The 22,458-nt window shown below is 36.9% G+C and overlaps 1 protein-coding gene across 6 annotated transcripts in view; it reads right to left on the bottom strand.

Moving 5' to 3' along the window:
• SPAG9 (sperm associated antigen 9) overlaps positions 1 to 22,458 on the bottom strand; it is a gene marked incomplete at its 5' end in the record, with an annotated part of 120,273 nt that overhangs the window by 37,859 nt on the left and 59,956 nt on the right. For 4 of the 6 annotated variants that reach the window (XM_080923517.1, XM_080923518.1, XM_080923519.1 and 1 more), the window contains 5 exons: positions 304 to 456; positions 1,564 to 1,621; positions 11,845 to 11,966; positions 14,273 to 14,372; positions 15,174 to 15,381. In XM_080923517.1, coding sequence (XP_080779643.1) covers positions 304 to 456; positions 1,564 to 1,621; positions 11,845 to 11,966; positions 14,273 to 14,372; positions 15,174 to 15,381 — 641 coding nt within the window. Of the gene's footprint in view, positions 1 to 303; positions 457 to 1,563; positions 1,622 to 11,844; positions 11,967 to 14,272; positions 14,373 to 15,173; positions 15,382 to 20,187; positions 20,230 to 22,458 lie in introns of all 6 variants that reach the window. The other 2 variants (XM_080923515.1, XM_080923516.1) reach the window with 1 other exon arrangement.

Here is a 22,458-nt window from a genome sequence, read left to right as displayed (position 1 = left end):
CAGGCCTTTTTGGTTAAGAAACAGGTTGGTAAACAGAGAAGCCCCTCATGGCAGAGGCAAATGGCCGAGAACCTTTACTTTCTTCCGTAGCTCTTAGCCATTCCTGGTTTGAGTGTTCTCATAGTCTCAGTCTCAGGGTTACATCTATCATTTTTGTGGCACCCTAGTAAGGTGTTTAGTTCAGAGCAGGAGTGTGTCCCAGGGTAGCTAAGATTATATCCCCATACATGTGGATGACAGCCTCATGCTGCAGTGTCTGTCACAGGCTGGACAGCCTGGCTTCCAACAACTGTTGAGACTTACTTCCTGAGTTCCTCCTCCAGTTCTCGGTTCTTTTCCTCTAGTTTCAGCTTGGCTTGTTTCACAGCCTCCAGCTCTCCCTGTAGCACATCTTTCTCACAGGTCAGCTCATCCACTTTTGCTATTAAGTCATTCTTCACTACATTCAAAGCATTTCTAAAAAAATACATATTTCAAGTACATCATTACAAATGGCCCTCCAAATCATAAAACTGAATGGTGCACTACAATATATTCTTCCTAATGCTTTCATAGACAAGACCATAAAATAATAGTTTAATGTTTGCTCTTCATGCTTGCCAACCTAATAATATAAGACATACCAATATTATAAAATCAATAAATAAAATCAGCATTAAGAGAGATTAAACTTAAGAAATAGCTTTCTAGTCAGGCAGTAGTGGCACACACCTTTAATCCTAGCACTTGGGAAGCAGATACAGGTCTATCTGAGTTTGAGGCTAGCCTGGTCTACAAAGTTAGTTCCAGGACAGCCAGAGCCACACAGAGAAATCCTGTGTTGAAAAACAAAGGCAAACAAAACAAACAAAACCCAGATTTCTAAGGCTCCTAGTATTGAAGTTTCAGCAAACATATTATTCAACGTAACAGTCAAAATCTCTTTGTTGTTGTCATTAGTAACTCCTTAGAATGTAAATTAAATTAGAAATAAGCTAAAAGAAAAGGTATGAGATACAGTACATTCCGATATGCTGGGTGTGACCTCATTTACAGGTACTGGTATGCTGTGTGGATAGAAACAGTTGTTTAAAAATTGCTCTGGTACAGCAAACTGAGAAGTAAACCCTGTATGGATCTTCATATGAGAAAGGATATGTCCTCTTAAATAGTAACCAACATGCTACTTGAGGGCCTTAGGACTCCACAAACTTCCCCAAAATACCAGTCTACGAAGGAGAGCTCTACATTGGCAGGGTAGAAGCCAAAGCATTTATGCAGAAATGTCAAAACCCCAAGAAAAGAAAGTAAGAAAATAGCACATTGTAGAGGGAAAAAGAGGTGCATGATACATCCAGAATATTGATATCTGTGTGGTGAAAAAGAAATAAAAACTGTATTTTTATAAAAACACCAGGGTAATAAAACTCATCCGGGCCATGTGTCTGTGTGCGCACAGGTGCTGAGCAGAGAATGCAAGAGGAGCAGGGAGATAGCACGAAGCCCTGTCAAATTCCTAACAAAGCACTGACATAGACAGAGAAAACTCTAGGTTTTTACTCCATGGTGAGCTTTCATACTTACTTGGTTTCCAGCAGCTGTGTGTTCTCCAGTATGAGATTCTCCACTTCACGACCCATTCCTATCAAAAGAAAAAATGATAGAAACTTTGAAAATAAATTTATCAAAAGTTACATATAAACTATTGTCCTAAGATTTATTATTTTTGGCTTTTCTTTAAACTAATTTTGCCTACTTTATTTGATATATTAACCGAATGGATTCTAGTCATTCCAGACCAAGCTGAGGATTATATTAGCAAAATTGCTTGCTGCTGTGTGTTTTCTAGAGGGATCTTGCTTGCCCTGATACATTGTTTAGACTCTCAGTTTCCTAGTTGAAGTACTCTTCTTTCCTCAGCTTCCTGACAGCTAGTGTTGCAGATGCAGGCCATAACCTCCAGCTCTTCTTGGCCAGTTCTTTACAGACATTTGGTTTTGCATAGATAGCATTTCAGGAGAATCAAGACTTTTCTGCCAGATAGCCTTGAGAAGTATTATTATTTAGGGAAAACATGGACACTGATAAGGTTCAAAATTATTTCTAAATCATAGGTATTATCACACACTTCTGCCTAAACCTTAAATAGAAGACTAATAGAAGACAAGCAAAAATAAGGTCAAAGACAGAACCCCAATGCAGATGAAACCTTACCAAAGAAACTATGGTCTTAAAGCCCATGCATTCCATGTAAAGCAAAAACAAAGAACAAGAAATGTTTTATGTAAGAAACAGCATGAAAACATATTAATCCATAAAGTTCTATGCATGATAGAAAAACATCTGGACTCACAATGTTATGACTCAATGCACAATGATATGTAAAAGGCAGAAATGAAGATGACTTCCTTCACTCACGAGGATGCTCTCTGATATACTTTAAAATGCCTCACCAGTTCTTCCTCACAAAAAATCGAATTTAATTAACATGAAATCTCCAAACCAACACTACAAAGTGCCACACGTAAATTAATAATTTTTAGTTGTTATTTTATAAACTGTGCTTAGTACTTAATAGATAGTATAAGAAATTTAAGTTTTTGATGTAAGATCCAATATAGTCATCTTTTAGAAAAGTAAAGCCATTTGCTTTTCATAAAAGAGTGAAGAAACAAAACACTTCATTGGAGAACAGTGGAGACAAACAAAAAACAAAAGAAAGAAACAAACAAAAAACCCCAAAAAAAATGAAAACCAAAAACCAACACCCCCAGCAGAATAAAACCAGGAACTTCATACAAACTCAGCCCAAGCTACATGAGACAATGCTGGGGAGTGACACATCAGTATAACAAACAGAATATTTCTAAAATTAAAATTACTGTTGGGCAGTGGTGGTGCACACCTTTAATTCCACTCAAGAGATCTCTGAGTTTGAGGGCAGGCTAGTCTACAGTGAGTTTTACAACATGTAGGGCTACACAGCCTGTTCTGAAACATCCCCCTCCCCCCAAAAAAGAGAAAAAAGAAAAAGAAAAAAAGTTTATAAGGTTGACATTCTTAAGAATTTTTAAAGTATTTAAAACAAAACCAACTGGGTATGTTAAAGTTTAATGCTGACATAGGACCCTGTTATTATAATTTTTCAAAGATTCTCAAACATCACATACAGTACATTCAGTCACCTTGTATTCACCACAAACCGGGTGGTGAACCTGAAAGCTTCCAAATTCTATCTCCAAAATGATGCCAAGATATTTTCCTTAAACACTAGTGTTAACTTTTTAGTAAAAGTACAGAGACAAAAGAAACATAGTCAGACTCACTCAACAAGCTTCCATAACAACTGTAACAAACATTTAGAGCAGCATAAAAGCTAAAAATATATGCAAAGAAAAATAGTCAGGCAGGAAACAAAAAGTCAAACCCCCAAAACTAAAAACGATGAGAAAGCATCAAATGAGATCAGCAGCCAAGAGCACCTAACTTAAAAAGCAGTAATGTGAAAGAATTTAAAGACATACACACCAGAATATTCCCCTGGGTTAGCAGCCCAAGAGAAAAATGAATAAGAAACTCAATTAGATTATTTTCAGAAAGCAAGAATTAAACCAATTTACTTTAAAAGGAGAAAAATCTGACTAAGAAATTGAATCAATATAGAAAAACATCAACTATATATAAAAAATATAAATATTATAAAGGGAAAAATTGGGTATTCCTGAGAACATCTTATAATTTCAAAAGTTTAGCTTAAACTTATACACACACAGTGAAGAACTCTCTTCAAATGTAGTGTATAAGCAGAATTATCTAAAAAAAAATTGAAATGTACCAGTAAAAGTAATTAATTATGTGAAAAATACAACTTGAAGTGACCTATTTATATTCAAGATTTAAAGTCTAAATAATATAAAGTACACATAAATTTTGCCTGCAAAAACCAAGAAAAATACCCTATTCTGCAGTTTTTATTTAAAATTGCTAAGCTAGATCCACAAAAGAACATAAACAACATGCACATCTGAGTTATCTGCAATTCCGTGAGAATGCAAGTGCCATTTAAACTACAAGTATACATTCTTACAAAGGTGCACACTCTTTAAAAATCCTCCTGTTAAAGAACTCTATTCAAAAGGTAAATCACAGATTTTAAAGTGAAGCAAAACTGTTAGGACTATTTAACAATTCCATTCATTCATTTAAATGTTGTGCTGTCTTAAATATGCAACAGCAGGGAAAAAAGACACTGCTGTGTCCAACATAGCAAGCTTCTAGTCTACTCAGGGAGGGTGGTACATGGAAACGTAGGAAGCATGAGCAATAACAACATGAAAGTCACTGCTGTGGGCACACACTTCAAGGACAGTTATGCTTTAACCGGGGATCAAAGAAGAATTTTTGAATCACTTAAGCAGACACAAGAAAGATGAATACATGCAAATATTTAGGAGATAGGAAAAATAGGGTCTAAAGACTGGTTGTGAGGGAAAAGTCAGAGGTCTAAGATGGACAGTTCAATGACAGAAAAGATGTTCACTCACTGAGACAGAAGTATTGTTAGACATAGAGTCTCAGAGAAGGAGTAGACAGTGGAGATGATTAAATAAATTCTGCACATCAGATGCAGGCAAATATATGCAAGGGGTGTCTGAACTCTGCATGCATGTTCTTTCTCTCCCATACCTCTCATGGTGACTTCTCTTGTCTGAAGGAGAGTCTAGTGGTTAGTTTAGAAATAATAGTCTAGAGCCCTAGACTGATCTGGGATGGAGTTTACACCCTTACATAGGCATACATGTAAGCAAAACACCAATGAACATAAAATTAATTCATATTCATATGCATGTATGTATCTAGTGAAAACGCTAGAGACAAGAGTAAATATATCACTCCACCACCATCCTTCTACTCCCAGATCCAAGCAAACCTACGGACATGTGAAAGAAGAGCAGAGAAAGTGCACCACAGTAAAAGGCAAAGATGGATGGAGTCAAGTCTGATAGTATGGCAACCCAACAAAGGTCAAGTCAACAGTTTTTTAGAAGTCATGTGACATAACAAAAGAAACCCCTGGGCACTGGAAACATGGCAGGTATGGAGGAGAATGGGTGAAAAACAGTGAGCAAAGACTAGAGAAGTCTGCTTGTTACTCTGTTGTGTCTAGTATCTAGAATGCTTTGTAGCACATAACAGGCATGTCTTACACAGGAATAGAAAAGCAGGACAAGAACTGGGAGACAGATGATAGACAGCTTCTGGATTTGCAGAAAATAGTTTCTACTTTTAAAAAAGAAGTGACAGCTCTCTTTTCTCTCTTTTCTTTTACTTCTCTTCTCTCTCTACATGTACTCCCTTTCTCTCTCCCTCATGTCCCCCATGGTGACTTCTCTGGCCTCTGTCCATGGAGCCATTGAACTTGCCTGTGAACAGCCTCCCAATAAACATGCCTTCTTTTGCTTTAAATAAAACTAAAAATAAAAGTAAAAAAAAAAAAAAAAGGGGGGACCTAGGCTGGAAAGACTGCTCACCACTTAACTGCTGAATTAAATTCCCAGCACCCACATGGTGGCTAAAAACCATCTGTAATGGGATCTGATGCCATCTTCTGGCATGTCTGAAGACAGCTACAGCATACTTATATATAATAAATAAATATATCTTTAAAAAAATAAAAATAAAAAAGGAAGGAACCTAAAAATGAGCATAGTGATGCATACTTGCAACCTTAGCTTTTTTTTTTTTTTTTTTTTTTTTTTTTTTGCTGAAGCAAAAGGATTCCAATAGTTCTAAAGACAGCCAGGGCTTGGGGTGGAGGGGTTCTCTTAGTAAAAAGATAGTGAGGTTGGAAAATCCAAATGAATAAAGAAAAAGAAGATCTTGGAAGATAGATAACCAAGTGTATGATTTTCAAGTAATAACTAGCAGTTAAAGAGAAAGCAATTTTAAAAAGGTTCATCCAAAATAAGAAAGTTAAAGAATAGAACATCAATAAAAAGAAAGGAAAACAAAGCCAGGTAGTGGTGGCATATGCCTTTAATCCCAACAGAGGCAGGCAAATCTCTGAGTTCAAGGCCAGCCTGGTTTGCAGAGTTCTAGGACAGACAGGGCTACACAAAGAAACCCTGTCTCAAAAACAAAAACAAAACAAAAAAAAGGGGGAAGGAAAATGATTGAGATTGTTTCTTTCAATTATTAAAATGCTAAGAGAGGTAATCTACATGTTAAATATATGTGTGGTGATTAAAGAATACTTAATTCTAAAGCAAAAGCTTGAGAGCAAAACCTAGCAAAATCAGTATGATATAAAGACACAGATATGCACTTACTCATTGACCCAGATGGAATTAGGGAACATTTTGGCTGGTACAAATATACCCCGTTGTGTGAAATTCTAAAGATAAACTTGAACTTTGATCATCCTGTCTTGACTTCCCAAGTGCTGGGATTATGTGTGCTATTACAGCTTGTTTAGTAGTGTAGGGACTGAGCCCAGGGCTTTTTGTATGCCAGGGAAGCACTCTACTGACTGAACTCCATCCCAGGCTCTCATTTATCATCTTTGATTAAATAATTTATGTAGGTGTTAATTTTCTCGCTTTAATATATTAAAACATTATACCCATCATCCTACTAGACACTTCATTCAAAAAGCAGCAGAAAGGACACAATAATAAGTGATTCTGGTGGCTGTTAAATAATTCTAGGTATCTGTCAAAAACTTAAGATGCTGTGCTCAGTATGCATGCATTTATCTCCCTCTGTTTACTGAGTGTGAATGAAATATAGTCAGTAGTCTCAAGCTCTTGCCACTGTGACCTCCTTGCAAAGATGGATTAGAGCCTCAAATTAATACTTGACAAAGGCAACTTCAAGAAAGAAGAATGTATTCTGGCTCAGAGTTCACTGGATCAGTGCTCCCTGCTCTTAAAAAGAGAAGCCTCTAATCGCTGCAGGAGGGAAGAATCCTAACTTGTCAAAGTTATAAGTAACAGCCCTAATTGGAACATTTATATCACCCCCTCTAAGGCTGGGAACAGGGCTGGATAGATGGCTCAGTGGTTAAGAGCACTCATTGACTGCTCTTCTTGAGGTCCTGAGTTCAATTCCCAGCAACCACATGGTGACTCACAACCATCTGTAATGGGATCTGATGCCCTCTTCTGGTGAGTCTGAGGAGAGTTGAGTGTACTAACATACATAAAATAAATTTAAAAAAAAAAAAAAAAAAGGCTGGGAACGAGGAGGAAGAGGATGATAAGAATAGAAGGGCTGGAGGATAAGATAGTCTGCTGCAAAAAGTTGTTTCCTGGCCATGCTGTGCCATTTCACTCATGAACTCACTGTAGCTAACTGCCATATGGCTTGTAGATGCCGGTTAGCAAGGGTGTGTGGTTATTTTAAAATCACCATGGCAGGAGGCTCGCATTCTCTTAATGTGGGCTCCATGAGAATTTTGAGTTGATTTCCTGACGTGACAGATTATTACACGCCTAAGGATAAGCTCATACAGTGTTTTAGTTTATTCATTTGTTTTATATTGTTTTAATTTTCCAAATGGGTGTGATGTTGAGTTTTGTGGTTATATAATTTCTCTGGGAAAGAATACAAGATACAAGCTTTTCTGGTTGCCAACTAAGGACATGCTATTTGGGGAGGAACATTTTGTTTTTGTGTTTTTAAAAGGGGTGATTAGGCTCTGGATGCCTTCCAGAGTTATATGGATCAGATTTGATAGAGGGAGACTCCCTGAAAAAATAGATTCAAGAAAATAAAACAAAAAATGAATGAAATGTCATACTAAGTATTGATGTCTCAACAATACTAAAGCTTTGTTTTGAGATTTATATATTACAGAATGTGCAACTATGGTGAATTTCATCGTATGACCTATTTGAACTCAATCCTAGGGATCTGGTCTAGGACAAAATTCAAAGACTATAGCAATCATTGGTGTGGCCTTCCTTCTTGAGGCTTGGCTGGCTTCCTCATAACCCACCCCTTCTAGATATCTCAACAACCATGTGAAAAGCCAATGAAGAGTCATCACCCCGATTCCCTGGACTTTGGGGGGCTAAATGTGGTTATTCTAAGGTTGTTTTTTATAAAGAATTTAGAAATAGTAATAATTTAACAGGGAAGAGATTGATTTGTATAGCTATAATCTCATTTGGTAACTAAGCTAAAGTCATATCTTACATTGGTAGAAATCTTTGTAACTGATATAAAGTTGGAGTTATAATCTTTACACTGGTATAGAACTTATGTTACAAAAAATTTTAAGTACAAGGCTTAGACCCAGTCCTATAACTGAGATTATAAACTGTTTTTAGATGATTAAGCAATAGAAGTTAAGAGCCAGATAACAAACTCATGGTTCTGAGTAATTAAACGGGTATTTTTGAGATAATTCAATTAGAAATGGCCAAGAGTAGTCAAGACCTAAAAGTTCATAAACATTTTGCATACATAGATAATCTTGAAAGGTGTCAGAAGTCCATAGAATATGAAGTTTATGGACATTTCTTTATTAAAGATCATTTGACTAGAGACCTGTCTGCTCCTGACAGCACCCCTTCTTAGATTCTAAGAAGAAATTGAGCATCAAGGGAGTTGCTCTAATTGTAGCGAGATAGAGACTAGAAAAAACTGCCCATTTCATCCACAGACAAATGCTATCCAGAATGGGACACATTATGCAGAATAGTTCACTGATAATCTTTGCCGAGCCAGAATTATCAGCCCTTCAAAATTTTGCATTACAAAGGTTTGTCAGATGATCCTGGGCCAGAAGGCTGAAGACTGATGCTCCAATGTTTTGAAGGGTGAGGGACTGTCCAGGTGATCAGCGGTCTCTATAACTTGGCTAAGTTTTGAAAACTATGTTTTGTGGTTCTCATAATTTCAGTAAGCTTAGTTGTTCTCAGATTTCTGAAAGAGATGAAGACTGTTTTAGTCTCATAGCCTATCCAAGCTAATTAACTTTGAGAAAACATGGTAATCTAGATGATTTTTTTAATGGCAATAGTTGTGCATGGCTTATATTTGATAAAAAAAATTTTAAATTAAACAAAAAGGGTGATGTGTAAGATGATAAGAGGCGGAGAGGAAGTGGAGAAGGTTCTATATCCAGGTGGTCTTAATTGGCGATTTAGATAGATATGATTATTTCTAAGGGTTTCTATAGGTAAATTTGTTTTATCTAGGTGGGCAGCTTACATCTTTGTCAGATGGTTATAAGCTTATTGTGTGGATGTGTGTGGATTGAGAATTTAACAAATAAATCTGTTTGATAAATTATTGGTTATTTAGTCATGATTTTACCAGGCTGTGGAGGACAGTGTGTGAAAGCAATGGCTGAGAGGTAGCTGGAGTGTGCGAATCCTGCTCTGTTGCCTGCACAGAGTAAGAATGGTTCAAGGCCCGCAGAACAAGATGTGTGTGTGCCAGGCATGGTAACTGCCTGCCCAGGGGACCGCGTGGAAAGGGCAGCTAAAAGAGAGACAGACAGGTGAGGGTGGCTTGTGGACCCTATGGCAGAGTAGCAGCAGGGTCTGCAGTGCCATGTGGCCCTAATGGTGCCACTAGTGCTGGATAAAAGGTTATATATTTTTATTTACTGCAACATGTACATATGTGTGTGTGTGTGTGTGTGTGTGTGCGCGCACGCGTGCACACGTGCATGCAATGATGCAGTGGTGAAACCAGATGACACCTTGCAGGAGTCCAGTCTCTCCTTCCATTATATGGGTCCTGAAATTAAACTCAAGTTGAAAAGCTTGGTGCTGAGTATCTTGCCATCCCAATCAGCCAAACTTTCAAAGAATTTTCCCATGTGAAACTGAAAATGAAGGTATAAACTTAAATAAAGTTTCCTCAAGAACTATTCTTTCTGAGTCTTCCTCAGAAAATTAATTCATTTAATTCATCTAAAGTTTTACTAAGATTTTAAAGGTGGGAGTCTATGTTTAACTATAAAAAGTAAAATTAAAATTAAATTTTTAAATCTCAGTTACTAGGTATATGTTTACATAGGACTTTTATGTGGGAGGCATGGTATTATCATCATCATCATCATCATCATCATTGTACAGGTATTCTGCCTGCATGTATGGCTGTGTGCGGCTAATGCCGAAGGAGGCCAGAAGAGGACATTAGTTAGATCCTGTGGAAATGGAGTTACAGATGCCTCTGAATTGCCTTGCTCTTACCCACTGGGTTGTTTCTCCAGCTGTGTAGCTTGTTTCACACAGGGTCTCGCTGTAGATCTCTGGCTAGTCTGGAACTAACTATGTCACAGGCTGACTTTCAAGTCACAGAGATCCCCCTACCACTGCCTCCTGGGTATCAGCATTAAAGGCATACACTATCACGCTGATTTTAACTTTTTGAAATAGGGTCTTCTGTGTTGCTCAGTGTGGCCTTTCACAGTTCACCTCTCTCTACACTCTGAGGACTGGAATTATAAGTATGTACTACTATGCCTGGCTAAATTTATTAATTTAAAATGAAAACAAGCAAAATCTCACAATGTCAAGCACATAATTGGCAATCAATAAATTTTGGATAAGTTAATGTAATCGATTCATCCTATACCATATTTATGATACCCAAGAACCATAGAATTTTTGAGAACAGCAGTCATTTAGTATAATGACAGTAAAAAAAAACAAAAACAAAAACAAAAAAAAACCCTTTATTATTGTTGTTGAAAATTCTATGGCTTTCAATTTCTACACAGATACAAGAAAAATATGTTAAAACTAATTTTCATGAACTAGAATCACAGAATTCTTACCGAAAGAAACCTTAAGAGATTTCAAGAGGACAGCTCGAAAAACTTTTACTTTACGGGGACCAATGTTGATTATTTTACATTCTGGTGTACTGTATCATATCTTCTAGAAAATATCCAACTCTAGCAATGTTGAGTACAAGCCATTAGAGATAGCAAGCAAACAAACAAAATGTAGAGGAGACTGGGGTATTTTTCCCCTGGTTTTCTTTTTCTTTTCCTTGTTTGTTTGTTTTTTTTTTTTTTTTTTTTTTTTTTTTTGAGACACGGTTTCTATATAGCAGCTTTGACTATCCTGGAACTGCCTCTATAGACCAGGTTAGCTTCACAAAGACCTGTCTGCCTCTGCCTCCAAAGGGCAGAGGTTAAAGGCATGGGTGCACCACCACACCCAGCTAAGGAAGGCTGTTTCAACCAAACACACTCTGACACACTCAAGAGGCTAGCTGCTTCACTCTACTAATCCATCTAGCAGATCCTTGAACCCCTTCTTTTAAATGCAATAAAATGACATGACAGATAAAAGGGCTGATCAGTTTGAAAAAGAACACCCAGAAAGAGTTGAATACAGTTGAACCCAGTTCCCCACCCCAGCCCCAGTTTGCTCAATGACATAGTTTTTGTTTTATGTTTTTGTTTCTTGGAGTAGGGAACAACACAGCAGCAGTGACAAGAAATTGGAATATAACCCCAATTCAACGCAAAATTTAAAATAACTATATTTTCCACAGAGGTAAATTATAAATTTCAAGTGTTCTCTCCCTCCCTCCTTCCCTCCCTCCCTCTCTTTCTCTCTCTCTCACGTATAATACCTATTCTTAGAATATAACAATTCAATAAACTGTAAATTAAAAATATACATTTAAATGTGAATTCATTTTTTGTCATTTCCATATGTAGATACTCTTCATTAAAACTTTTTGGATATTAAATAGTATGTTCTAAGTAATTCCTAAAGTATAATAACGTCGTACCAACAGGCAGTCAGGGACATTTGAAATGACTTTCAATCAGTCGTTAATGAGATCCAATGTTAAGCAGTATGGCACTTCTCATAGAGGCTGTCATACCTAGTAAATCTGCTCCTTCATCCACATCTCCAATAAGGCCTGAGCCAGCTGAGGACAGTTCTTCAAAGAGAGATTCTGTATTGCGATCAAAAGCTTTGTTCTCTATGCCTTTGGTGGGAGTGCTAGGCAACAAAAACAAGAAAGCCAAATAAACTATTTAGAAAGACTTTGTGACGGTGTATTTTAATATAATAATTAAGCAGCATAGGAATTTCTTACTTAACAATTTCCACTTACTATAAAATATCAATATAAAACAATTTCTCAGTGGTTTTCTAAGGAAAGTACAGAGAATTATGCTTCTTTCTGTGAAGTCCCAACAAACACGAACTAATGGCAGCTACTTGGTCTGTATCATACACAGCTACCCCACAAAGCAGATGCTGTACTACCCCAATTTTACAAGTAAGGAAACTAAAGAGCTTAAAGAATTTGACAAAAATCATTCAGCAATTAGGTGAAAAAGGAAGAATTCAAACTACCACAATCTTGTTTCAGAATCCATGATCTTTTGTTGTTTTATTTTATTTTTAAGACAGGGGTTCATATCACTTGGGTTGTCACCAAATTTGCTATGTAGTTGAGGATAACCTTGGATCCTCCAGAGACAGTCTTATTTAACCAATTTGACAAAGATGAACACACTCTAAAGAGACACTCTATAGTCTCCCAACCTGACTATCAGACTATTGAAATAACAGACTCCAGAGAAATGGGAATTTTCACAGGAATCTCATGCTGGGAAAAGGAAGAGATATCAGTAGAGGGGCAACTTGCTTTTCTGAAAGAGATTTCATATAGTTCTAGTCACCTTATAGGATAGACTGAAATCCAGACAGTCTATGGTGGGCCAGACGACAGTTGTCCCTCAATTTAAATTGTGATCTCACTTAAGGACTACAAAGAAGGTTTTAAGGGTTCCCTGGATCTCTTTGTTCCTCTTCTAAAACTGATTAAAAGACTTGTACTTGAACTCTGCTTTTAGGAAACTCCCACAGTGCATATAATAAAGAACCTTGGTGTCCTGTCTCTTTGTAGAGAAGGTTGTAACAGCAGGACTAGGTAAACACCACAGTCTACAGGAGAAGAACTAGAAGACCAAGGGTGGAGTTCTAAAAATAGCTAGATATGGAGTCTGGACATACTGAGGATCTTACACTTAGGAAATGCAGTCTGTTAATTTTAGTGGTAAGTGCATGCATGAAACACTATAAAAAGGAAACAAATTTAACGACTTAAGATTTCACCAATTTCAGGAAAACACAAAGCATCAAAAGAAAGTTTATGGCTAAGTTTGAATACTTTTATAGGCATAGTAATTTCAATAATAAATTCTAATTGAACTAAAATTAAGATATAATGAAATTTAGAGAATGAAAAGATGGATGTTGCCAGGTGTAATCCCTAACCCTGTTGTAAAAGAAAAGAATAGAGAAGCAAGATTTGAACCTATAAGTCTTACTCTATTAGAGGTTATGCTTATCCTGGGACCCAAGTATTTTATCATTACTTCATTACTGACTACTCAATACTCAGTAGGGATTAATAAATGACACGTGTTCATAATTATTATTCATTGAGAATAAATTTGTCAATAAAAACTCAAAGCTCAATATATTTCAGATAATCTTGATTAAAACAATACCTAGCCATTCTTCTGCTATCATTAAACAAGCTTCCCATGTAAAATGAGGCTAAATTCCCTAATAATGATATCATTGTACTTCTTGTACTTCTAAACAGAATATATATTCTCTTCTCCCTCATTTGTAAAGAAATAATGTTTGTTCAAAATTTTACTTCCTCCACTCTGCTTCTTGGTTTCCTCAGGCAGCAAGAAGTAGTTCTGGCTCTTTCCTCCTTCATCTGCTCTCCAGTGACTATGTCTCCTGCAGAGCTAGGTGACAGTTAAGTGGTGGGCTCTCTGTGGTTGAAAGGTGGTTAGGGCTCCTCCCTTGTGAGATAAGGTAAGGAAGGTCCTTTGGAAGAGACACTTCTCATACAGCACTGAGATAGTTTGTTCTTCTGCCTTCTTCCCTGAGAGGACACTACACCTTCTCCATCAAAGGATCCAGCAAGAAGGCATTTACCTTAGAAACAAAGAATAGCCCACACTGGACAACTAAATCAGCCAGGGCCTTGATCTTTGAGAATTTTATAAATGATGCAGTATTAGCTACTGTTGCAGCAACAGAGACAAAATCCCCACCCGCCCTAATGTCCAATCCCTAATTGTGCCAGATGAATTTCCTCCAAAATTTAAAATACAAGCAATGCACAGATTCTAAGATTAAAAAAAAAACTGAATTATATTAACAGTATTTCTCTCAACACAACAGAACTGATCTTGTTTACTCATAAAGAAGATCAGAATGTAAACGAGAATGAGAAAAAGAAAGATAATCATGGAAGGTGATATTTTCGGTACCTTGAACCTTTATAGCCACTGAGGTCTTTGTCCATATCCAGTTCGGGAGTGGATTCAATGATTGCCTGAACTTCTGATTTTTCTTCATTTTCGGCAGAGTCTAAGGGTAGAATAGGATGAAATAAATGCATATTTTATGTGTTTATGAAAACTCTCACCTTTATGGTTTTAAAACAGCTACTGAATGAACATTTTTGGAAACTCTCAAGGCTATGTTCTAGGAAATATGAAGTTAGACAATGTCTCATACTGAGTTAACAGTCAATCTCCAGAACTAGTAAGTAACCACAACCTGTGTTTTCATTTGTATTTGTGGGACACAGTACAACACATCACAGGGACTGATTTCATTCCTATTTAAGGGGGATGCTAACTCCCCAGAATAGATTACTGCCTGCAGTCTCAGCACATGGGAAGTTGGGAGGTAGAGGCAAGAGATTCAGGAGTTGAAGGTCACATATGAGTTAAGCTCACTTAGTGAACTTGAGTCCAGCCTATGATACTTGATACTATCTTGAGTGAGAGAGGGAGAGAAGGAAAAAAAGTATGTGTGGTACTGCCATGGTTGTATATATCTATAGTCCCGGATATTTAGCTAAGGCATGAGAACCAGTTTGTTCAATGCTACAACATAGTGAGACCCCATCATAAGCAAACAAACCTACAGAAGAGGATGGAACACAATAGCCTATCATATTAAGCTTTCTTTTTAGACCCTAAGGGCCTTTTTCCAAAACTTTGTGTAAACATTACTTCTTTTAAATTTAATTTACAAATTGTACACAAGAGATGATCTATTTATATATTTAGAGCAGGTAACACCTCTAGAGATATACTTTCTCATATTCATATTATGTGGGTTGACTGAATATTTTGCTAGTAAGAACATGGAGGCACTTACCTGTAGACACATTCCTAGTGTCTTGGGCAACTTGTACTTCTATGTGTTTGCTTATCTCTGACTTATTAGGTGTGTCTGTGCCTTTTACAAATCCTTCATTATCTTCCTTTGATGGAGTATCAGGAGGAATTGCTGATACATCTGAATTTGCTGTTGAGGCTGGAGTGGTAGCTTTAGATCCACCTTGACTAATATCAGAAAGTTCATCCTACAAGTAAAAATTAAGAAGGAAATTTTAAAGCACATAATTGATTCTAAGATACCTCAAATATGAGTTAAGAAATAAATTTGCCCAAGTTGTATTAAAAGAGTCAGAGAAATAAAAGAAAAATCACTGATAGTAGACTATCTATAAATTACTATATAATATGTAAATAAATCCTACTAAGCCAGTAAGATGGCTTAGTGCAGTTGTTCTCAACCTGTGGGCCACAACCTCTCTGGGGTTACATATCTTGCATTTTATATTAAGATTCTTACTAGCAGCAAAATCACACTTATTAAGTAGCAACAAAAATAATTTTATGATTGGGGGGTCACTACAACATGAGAAACTTTATTAAAGGGTCACAGCATTAAGAAGGTTGACAACTATTGGCTTAATGGATTTCAGTGCTTGCTGTGTAAATGTGGCTGACCACCTGAGTTCCACCTTTAGTACCCAAGCCAATGTAGAAAGACAGCAGTGACTCCAAAGTTATCTTTTAACACCACATATTCACTGTGGAATGTGTGTGCTTCCACACAGACATCATGTACACTAAATAATAATAAATACAATTTTTTAAAGAAAAAAAATCCTCTTTTTTTAGACAAGTATAAAAATTTTCTTTTTAGAGACAAGGTCTCTCTCTGTAACCTTGGCTTGCCTGAAATTTATTCTTAAAAATGAGGCAGATTCCCCTGCCTCTGCCTCCCAAGTGCTGGGGTTAAAGGCATGTGCCACTACTGTCCAGCTGAGATTTTTCTAGACAGAAAATTTGAAATAAAAATAGAAAGTATTTGTAGGGGTGTGTATATCAGTGCTTGCCTAAAACACATGAAACCCTAGGTTTAATCCCTAGTACCACACACATAATTTGGGTGCACCAAAATGAGAGAAACAAGCTATTTTTAGTAAATCCATACAACAAAATACTATGCAATACTTAAAAATTGTGTTAGAGTATCTACGTATAGTGCAGCTCACACCTGCAATCACATCACTCAAGAGACCTTGGCAAAAACAAAACAAAACAAAAAAACCCCAATAAAACAAAAACCAAAAACCAAACCTGTTTTAAGTTCAAGGCCTAAGCCACACATGTCTCACAAAGAGGGGGAGTAGAGAGAGAGGGAAAAGGAGAGGGAGAGCGCTGTGTTGTAGGGCTGGAGCGTAGCTGGGTAGCAGAGTGCTTGCCTAAGATGTATAAGATTTTCAATTCAACTCCCAGCAACACCAAAAACAAAGTTAAAAAATAGTAGATATGTTAAGTCTAAAAATTGGTTTTGTTATTTTGGGGGTGTATGTGTCCTTTTCATTGCTTTGATTTTTCTTTCTTTCTTTCTTTCTTTCTTTCTTTTTTTCTTTTTTTTATAGAGACATGGATTCACTCTATAATGACAGCTGGCTTGATTCTATATAGCTTAGGAAGGCCTTGAACTTGGGATAGTCCTCCTAACTCAGCCACCAGAATGCTGTTACTCTAAGAATAGGGCACGATACCACGTCCCTAAGTTTTTTCTTTTTTTAAAAAACATGTAGAATGACTTAAGGTAGCATATAATTTTCTATGTTTATGATACCTTGTTATCTTTCCAAATTTCTTAATAACTGTTATTTTTACGACAAAGGAAAGGAAAGAAAGGGTAAATTCTAAACAAATTTAAGCCATTCACACTTCTTAGTAACTCAAGGCTATGCATACTTTATTAAACTGTTTGATATGACCCAGTGTAATACAAATCACATATAATAAAATTAGCTGAATCATGCTATTATCATTTTCTGCGGAACTCAAGTGCAGGACTCATTTCCAATGAAACAAATGAAAGAAACAAGTAAGTTTTCCCCATTACCTTCTACCTACCCAAAATAAAATAATTCCTAATTCCTTAGGATGGTGACTGGCACCTGACATGAAAGCATTTGACAGTTCTGCTAAGTCAAGCACATTAACTGGTTGGAGGGAGTCAGGAAAACTAGCTGTCATGTGTCTGGATCCAGATACAGCATGTTGTCATTTGAACACGTTTGACCCTCATACTTTCCTGTGTTTGAATGCTTGGCCCACAAAGAATGACACTATTAGGAAGTATGTTCTTGTTTGAATAGGTGTGACCTTGTTGAAGGGAGTATATCACTGTGGGGGTGGGCTTTGGGGTCCTATGCTCAAGCTTTGCCCAGTGCTGAAAACATCTTCCTCCTGCTGACTGCAGAAGAAACAGTCTCCTTCTGCTGCCTGTGGATGAAGATGTATGTAGAATTTTCAGCTCTTTGTCCACCACTATGCCTGTCTGCACACTGCCATGTTTCATGCTATGATGAAAATGGACTGAACTCTGAAACTGTGAGCCAGCCCCAGTTAGATGGTTGCCTTTATAAGAGTGGTTTTGGTCATGGTGTCTCTTCACAGCAATAGAAACCCAAACTAAGACACAACACAAAAAATAGGAACTACCATCATTTCAGCGTGAAGTTTTTATCTTTGCTTTGATGTACATTCCATTCAAAAATAAAATATCTGCTTATCTTATGTTAAAGATTTAAAATATAATACACCTTTAAAATGCAATAATCTATGTTCCTAATCCATTAGACCCTCAAACCAATTAAGACTGTAGATTCAAAAAGCTCTACAGCAGTGGTTCTCAACTTCCTAATGCTGTGATCCTCTAATACAGTTCCTCAGGTTGTGGTGACCCCAGTCATAACATTATCTTCATTGATACTTCATAACTATAATGTTGCTACTAATGGTGTAAATTGTAAAATAAATATCTGATATGAAGAATATCTGATATGTGACTCCTGTGAGTCATTTGACCCCAAAGGGGTCATGACCAACAGATTGAGAATTAGTGCTCTAGAAGTCGTCACTAAGTTCATCTGTACAGAGAAAAAAGATTACATCTGTCAAGTTATTTGGAAAAAAAAAATCAAGAAGACGAATTAGATTTTTTTTCCTCTTATCCATCACTCTAGCCCAAACGTTTGGTTATTTTCATCCTAAGATTTCTCTGTTTAATAAGTAAAGAGTTCACAATATAAACAGTTCAGCAAAAATCTATCTCCTAAATACATTTGTGCACCTGAAAGCATGGAATCAAAGAACTAGGAAGAGGCAAACCTAAAAGAAAGGAGTACAACATGTCAGGGTACAGGAGAATAATGAATTAAACCACCTTAGAAGAAAACCGTGCCTCAGAGTTGCCCTGGGCTACACAATAACTTGAGATCTGTAACTTCCACTTCATACTTTTGCCATATAAGAATATTTTACATTCTTTAAATTAGCTCACTGTGTGGGCTTTACTTTTCTGTCAGCTGGATCTCAGAGATGCAGCATGAGCTCCCATAAGGCCTTTGCTCTAACTGTGGGGGGAAACAGATCCAAAGGAGCCCATTTTCCTTGGACTTTAGTACTTAAATGAGAAACCTATAATGCAAAGTCTGATGCAGCAGAGAGCCTCCTGCCTCTGCCTCATGGAGTGCTGGAATCACAGTAGAGCTACCATGTCTAACCCTGGAGCTTTAGATTGGCAAGACAAAATTCTGAGATGTTTTATATTAATATGAATATACCTAACAATATACATAAAATCACATACTTAAACATGGAAGTTGGGATGGTGGCTCATACTAGAAAGCTGAGGCAGGATGGTAATGAGCCTAAGATTAGTTTGAACTACAGAAAGAATCCTTGTCTCGATGCTACAAATATAAAGTATGCGGTTGTCCTTAAGTTTTTGCTTTCTTAAAGACAGCATAGCTCATTGGTCTGGTACACATCAAATAAGCTGGTCTAGCTGGCTGATGAGCCCTAAGGATGAATCTATCTGCTACAGCTCCCTAGCACTAGAATTACAAATCTCCACCAGCTATCTCCCCAATCTATCTGCTTTTTAGATTTAAAACTTTTAAACCAGATGAAAGCAAACAAATAACCAGCCCCATGTAAAACCCCCAGCTATAAGACATATCATCTTGTAATTTTATGCTGATGTTATTTTCTCCCCAAATAAAACTTGGTCTTGAAAGAGACTGGTACAGACTCTTTTGGTTCACAACACTACAGTACACAGTGACAAGGTTCTGAGAGTATATGATTTTCTTTTTTTTTTTAAGGAAAGAGGTTTTTGTAACAAGAGTCTGTGACTCAAAGGAGCATGAAAACTTTAGACTTAGGTAAAATATACCTGGTATAAATTTAGGTGATTAAGAAAATATAGGAATGGCCTAACCTCCAGGATATTTCTGAAAGACCACCCTGTAGCACTTCAATGTTGAGGCTTTTATGGACCTGACTCCTAACCTAGTCCATGGGCAGTCTTCTGAGTATTTAGCATTCAAGTCTGACATGCAACTGACTCTTCACAGTTCTTCTGGGAACAAAGTTGAAATGGGCCCTAGGTAGAACTGGAGAAAACTATTAATCCAGGCAAGTAGCCCTTGGTAAAAATGACATCCTGGTTGTCCCCAAGGCTATACAAGCTATGTATCCTCTGCTCTAGGCAAAGAATGTGTGCAAAATTTCTTACCCAGAGTTGGATAAATGGAAACAGACTGAATTTTTCACAGAATGCACTTACAGTTTTAAGTTTCAAAATGCTTGCTCTGAAGGAGGAGCAAATTATAGTCACAGTAAAGCCCTGGCAACCACTGTAAATTACTTTCTTCTGTATTTCAGAGAGTAACATCAATAATCTTCCAAATAGAGCATGTGATATCTGGAGAATAGCCGTTTGAGAAAGTAACCAATAGTTAATCTCTTCTCTTTACTTTTTGCAAAATGTTCTGAATCACCATTCTCACCTCCTGTTCTACAGGCTTCAGAGGTTCAGGGCTATGGCTGACCTGGGTAGAGGGAAAGATTATAAAAGAAGAAAAATATGTATTTACTTGGTGTTAACAAATCTCTATTTTTGGTTTATATACTACTTCTTAGGCTTTATTTCTATCTATTACTTTCTGTATTTAAAATGAGGCTCTTGCCTGTGATCTCAGCTCTGGAAAGCTAAGGCAAGAAGACTGAAGACTGAATGTTGATTTGAGCTTCATGGTGATTTCTGGTCCAACCTCGGAACACAGTGAGTCCTTTTCTAAGGTGGAATAGTTTACCAAGAAAAGGTGCTTGCTGCCAAGTCTGAAAATCTGAGTTTCAGTCCTAGGACCACATGGTAGAAGGAAAGAACCAACTCCTGAAAGTTGCCTCTGACTCTCCATGTGTGTATACACACACACACACACAGACAGACACATTTTTTTTTTAATGTGAAAGACACTGACTTATCTGAAAAAACAAAAATAGCCAGGCATTGATGGTGCACACCTTTAAGTCCAGCACTTGAGAGACAGAGGCAGGTGGATCTCTCTAAATTCAAGAGAAGCCTGGTCTACAGAGAGAGTTCCAAGACTCCCAGGGCCATACAGAGAAACCCTATCTTAAAAAGCCAAAACAAACTAAACTAAATAACCCACTACTGTTAAAATTAAGTTTTATGATATACTGAAGTAATGATATTCTACATGATAATGGATTAGGATCTTGCCTCTTATTTTCTCTTTGCCAGAGGACAGCTTCTATGATGGCTTTGCGTCGCCCTGTTAAGGCAGGGGTCTAGGTGTCTCTGGTGCTGCGCTGTATACTTCTGGTCAGCTGGACCCCACGCTTCCAAACAACTCTCCTCTCTAATGTGGAACTAACTGCTGGAACTGCAGGTCCTTTCTGTGGGCTCTGGGGACTGAACTGAGGGTTATCAAGCCTACAGCCACACTCTTACCTGCTCAACTACCTCATTTGCCTGTGACCTTTTTGATGAAATGCTATGACAGCGCCTTTACTATTTCTATAACAGTAGAAACCTTCCTGACATCTATACTGTCACATGAACATCTAACACACAAATATTCCAATAGGGCACACTTGAGAATGTGTGCTATTCCCTCATCATTACTGAAATTGTTAATTAACACCAAGGAGCAAAGGGTGTCTTTTTTCTATTTATTCTATCTATAATTTTCCTTCTCAAACAAAAAATACAAACAAAAAAAGCAAATGAGGACTCTCTTCAACTTAAAGTAACCTTGAACTTAAAATACACTTGGAAATTTATCAAAATCCTGCTTTAATTCTTAGCTAGGTGTGCAATATCTATCTATAATCCTAACATTTGGAAGGTGAAGAAAGAGAATCAAGAGTTCAAGGACAGTCTCTGTCACATAGGGAGTTTAAGGCTGGGCTACATGAGAACTAGTCACCAAAAAAAAAAAAAAAAAAAAAAAAAAAGAGCTGGTATGGATATTTACAGTATTTGTATTAATTATCCATAATTGTCATCCCCTACATTTAATTTTCACACTAGAAAACAAATGATTGATACAAAAAAACCCCACATAAATCCGTACTGAATATTTGTGTGTGTTTTATTCTTCTCTCCTGAAAATATAAAAATTGGCAAAATTTTATTAAAAATATTAAGCTTTGACTGAAGAGATGGTTGACTGGCTGTTCTTCCAAAGGTCCTGGGTTCAATTCCCAGCAACTGCAAGGTTTCTTATTACCACCTATAACAAGATCTGGTGTCCTCTTCTGACATGTAGACATACATGCAGGCAGAATACATTATACATAATAAATAAATTTTTAAAAATATAAAGCCTTGTAGAAAATTACTAAGTATTAGAAAAATGCAAAGCAAAACTCATTGAGGCCACCTAGATGGTATAGATCTTTATTTCCAGTAGGGCAGAGGCAAGCAAATTTGAGTTTTGAGGCAATCAGGTCTACCCAATAAATTCCGGACAGCCAGGGGCACATAACACTGTCTCAAATAAAAGAAAAAAATTAATGTAATTAAAAAATAGAACCACAACAGAAACTAATTGAGAATTCATCTTATTTCTGTTTGCATGACAATCATTAAGAAAACAAATATCAAAGGCTGGAGAGAATGTGAACAAAAGGACCCCTTATGTCCCACTGGTAGGAATGCAGACTAGCCCAGCTACTGTAAAACTCAGGAGGAGATTTCTAAAACAGAAAATCATCTACCATATAAGTCAACTATTCCATTCATGGTATAT

Source organism: Micromys minutus (assembly GCF_963924665.1).
Source record: "Micromys minutus genome assembly, chromosome: 10".
Classification (NCBI taxonomy): Eukaryota; Metazoa; Chordata; class Mammalia; order Rodentia; family Muridae; genus Micromys; species Micromys minutus.
This window is presented reverse-complemented; position numbering and strand designations above follow the sequence as displayed.